The sequence below is a fragment of the Rhinopithecus bieti genome, unplaced genomic scaffold (assembly GCF_001698545.2).
Source record: "Rhinopithecus bieti isolate Rb0 unplaced genomic scaffold, ASM169854v2 scaffold_31977, whole genome shotgun sequence".
Taxonomy (NCBI): Eukaryota; Metazoa; Chordata; class Mammalia; order Primates; family Cercopithecidae; genus Rhinopithecus; species Rhinopithecus bieti.
The window spans coordinates 16,796-20,608 of NW_016813535.1; the positions used below are offsets into that span (position 1 = coordinate 16,796).

Below are 3,813 nucleotides of genomic sequence, written 5' to 3' on the forward strand. Positions count from 1 at the left end.
AAAAAAAAAAAAAAAAAAAAAAAGCGGAGGGAGAACTTTATTGGATATATTTTAAATACATAAAATCCTGCATTGAAAATGAGTCTTTTCCACAAAACAGTAAAATTAGTTGAGCATGAGATTCTTTCATTCACCAAATGTTTACTAAGTGCCTCAACAATAAGCCAGACGTTATACTTGGTGCTGGTAGTACAGTGGCGAGAGAAAGATTGGGTAGGCTATAGTCTGTGACTCATTAGGAAAAAACTCATTTGGTAAAATCTAGATTTAGACTTTAACATTTTATTTTTTATTTTATTACTTTTTAGAGACAGGGTCTAACTCTGTCGCCTGGGCTACAGTACAGAGGCCCAAATCATAGCTCGAATCACTGCAGCCTCGAACTCCTGGGCTCAAGGGATCCTCCAACCTCAGCCTCCAAGTACCTGGGATTACAAGTGTGAGCCACTATGCCTGGTTCTAACATATTAGATGTTCATAATACTGCCCTAATAAATTTTATTCTACATAAAGAAGGCCATGCTTCTTTCCATGCAAAATTTAAATCTTAAATAGTTCAATATGATTATCTCTTATTATTTTTATATTATTTATTTTTTGAGTTCTGCAGGGTGAGTTCCCCAGAGAGAGAAACTCGCAGTCTTCTCTCTGTATTAAAACACAAGGGAGGCCGGGCACAGTGGTTCACGCCTGTAATCCCAGTACTTTGGTAGGCTGAGGCAGGAGGATCACTTGAAGTCAGGAGTTCGAGACCAGTCTGGCCAACATGATGAAACCCTGTCTCTACTAAAAATACAAAAATTAGCTGGGTGTGGTGGTGAGCACCTGTAGTCTCATCTACTCGGGAGGCTGAGGCACAAGAATTGCTTGAACCTGGGAGGTGGAGGCTGCAGTGAGCTGAGGTCACGCCACTGCACCCCAGCCTGGGCGACAGAGCAAGGCTCCATCTCAGAAACAAAAACAAAAACAAAACACACACATGGGAAATTGTCTTCACTGCCTATAAATGGAACACAAAGGAAATGTATATATGTATTTTTATTTCTTAGACAGACAGAGTCACCCAGGCTGGAGTTCAGTGGTGCAAATCCTGACTCACTGCCACCTTGTACTCCTGGGCTCAAGTGATCTTCCTGCCTCAGCCTCTCAAGTAGCTGGGACTAAGGGCATGCAACCCCATATTGGGTTAATTTTTAAATTTTTTGTAGAGACAGGGGTCTTGTTTTGTTGCCCAGACTGGACCTAACTCCTGGCCTTCAGCAATCTTGCTGCCTCAGCCTCCCAAAGGGCTGGGCATAAGCCACCATGCCCAGCCTATCTTACATTTTTAAAATCAGCTTTTCGCCGGGCGCGGTGGCTCAAGCCTGTAATCCCAGCACTTTGGGAGGCCGAGACGGGTGGATCACGAGGTCAGGAGATCGAAACCATCCTGGCTAACACGGTGAAACCCCGTCTCTACTAAAAAAATACAAAAAACTAGCCGGGCAAGGTGGCGGGCGCCTGTAGTCCCAGCTACTCGGGAGTCTGAGGCAGGAGAATGGCGTAAACCTGGGAGGCGGAGCTTGCAGTGAGCTGAGATCCGGCCACTGCACTCCAGCCTGGGTGACAGAGCGAGACTCTGTCTCAAAAAAAAATAAAAAATAAAAAAAATAAAATAAAATCAGCTTTTCAAACAAACAAAATGACCCTATTGCAAAAAGAAGAATTGTATATACTATAATATATACTGTCAGCCGGGCGCAGTTGCTCATGTCTATAATCCCAGCACTTTGGGAGGTTGAGGCGGGCAGATCACCTGAGGTCTGGAGTTCGAGACCAGCCTGACCAACGTGGAGAAACCCCATCTCAACTAAAAAAAAAAAAAAAAAAAAAAAAAAAAAGCCGGGCATGGTGGTGCATGCCTGTAGTCCCAGCTACTCAGGAGGATGAGGCAGGAGAATGGCTTGAACCTGGAGGCAGAGGTTGCAGTGAGCCGAAATCGCACCATTGCACTCCAGCCTAGGCAACGAGAGCGAAACTCCGTCTCTCTCACACACTATATATATATATAGTCATCTGAAATATGTCAATTGTACTACCCTAAGCACTTTGTATGTAGTAATTTCTTAATGCTCACAACAGCCCTGTGAGATAAGTATTAATAACGGGGAGATCATAATAGATGGAAACTGAAATGCAAAGGGGTTGAGTATCATGATCACAGTTGTACCGCTGAAGCGGTACAACTGAAGAGTGGCAGTTGTACTCTGAAGTGTTGTACTCTGAAGAGTGGCAGGACTGAATAGAAAGAACTCAGGCAGACTGATTATGGAGCATGCTATTAACCACTGTGTGACACTGCCTCTATAAACTGGAACATCGACTGACAGTGTTGACAATCTTGTGTTATGTCTGCCAAGATGCTGTTGGCTGTGGGGCAGCAGCAGTGGCAAAAGCATTTTTTAGAAATAGGTCATTGGAGAGTGAGAACTGAAGAGTAGCCTCTTTTTTTCTTTTGGAAGCTGTGGTACTTCAGAATAAACAGACACTGACATACTTAAGTTCAACAAAGTTGTAATGTTCTGCTGGCTTGGTGTTGAGAAGAAAATGGAGGCTGAAAGCTTCCCTATAAAGAGGTTGTCGATCTATGGCTGAATTTTAGATTCATGGACAGACCTAGAGATTAAATGAAAAAGGCAGAAACTGGATAATTTTCCATTCTAATTATTTCTTGAGGTGAATCTGTCAAGCATGCATAAACAAATATATCAATTATATGGAAGGCTATTTTTGGATATCTGGATATAAAACAAGCTAACATCTTACCAAAGCACAATTCCATCACCAACAGCTTTGAACAGGTCATCGGTGTTAGGGTTCATTGGTATAACATGTCTACAATCAGGATCATTTTCCAAAGCTTTGTTTATCCAGTTAACAAAAGCATATTTTTCTTCCTCTAAAATTATGTTAAATAACAAGACATTAGTTCATACTCTAGGTTATTAACTATTTGACTCCAAAGCCTAAAATAGTTGTGCAGTAGTACTGAAAGTTAATGTGTCAGAAACATGTGGTTATTCTGTGTGGAAACCCAGACACTTGGATGCAGCACAGTGGTTATTAGGTATTACAAAATTAAGAAAAAAAATAGAACACGTTAACCGGTCCTCAGAAAAGTTACAAAATTCCTTAAAAATTACACTTATATTATTGTATAATGCACTGTAATAAAGCCTATCATTACATGGATTGTATCCTGTCTCTTGCAAGCTAACAAAGCCGTACAATAAACACTTATAATGCCTTTATGACAAGTATTAGTCTCAAGCCTAAATACATGTCATAAGGGACTTCTACTTTATTCTTAATTAGAAGGTAATGTTTTCCTAGAGCCCTTCCTTGACATTACAGCAACCATCCCACTTAGCACATTGTGTTAACCTATTGCATATGAAATGATTACCTGAGTAAGAATGCTGTGTTCCTTCGCTGGACAACTCTGAAGTTCCGCCCAGAGCACAAATACCTTCTTTCCTGTTGATTGCTTTGCGGAAGGTCTTGGCAATATCACTACTTTTACCTCTTGAAAATCTATTAATAAGTAATTTTGTTGATTCACAATTAATTTCAAATTACATACAATAAGCATATTTATATTCTTTTATATCTTGATCACTTACGTTTTTCCCATAGCTGATGTTAAAAGATATAAAAAATTGGGCTTGAGTTTTTGAAATGCTAAACAAGTACTACGATACTGCTGCTGAAAATGAAGCACCAGAATGTCAATTGCACACACTTGTCAAAAACATTAAGTGCTACATGCATTGA

At 40.5% G+C, this 3,813-nt stretch overlaps 1 protein-coding gene across 1 annotated transcript in view; it reads right to left on the reverse strand.

Annotated features, from left to right (window-relative positions):
* The window catches only part of LOC108512988 (plastin-3-like), a gene marked incomplete at its 5' end in the record, with an annotated part of 19,411 nt that extends 15,797 nt beyond the window's left edge, over window positions 1-3,614 (reverse strand). The window contains 2 exons of the mRNA XM_017848574.1: window positions 2,805-2,938; window positions 3,446-3,614. Coding sequence (XP_017704063.1) covers window positions 2,805-2,938; window positions 3,446-3,614 — 303 coding nt within the window. The remainder of the gene's footprint in view (window positions 1-2,804; window positions 2,939-3,445) is intronic.
* Window positions 3,615-3,813: the final 199 nt, after the last annotated feature.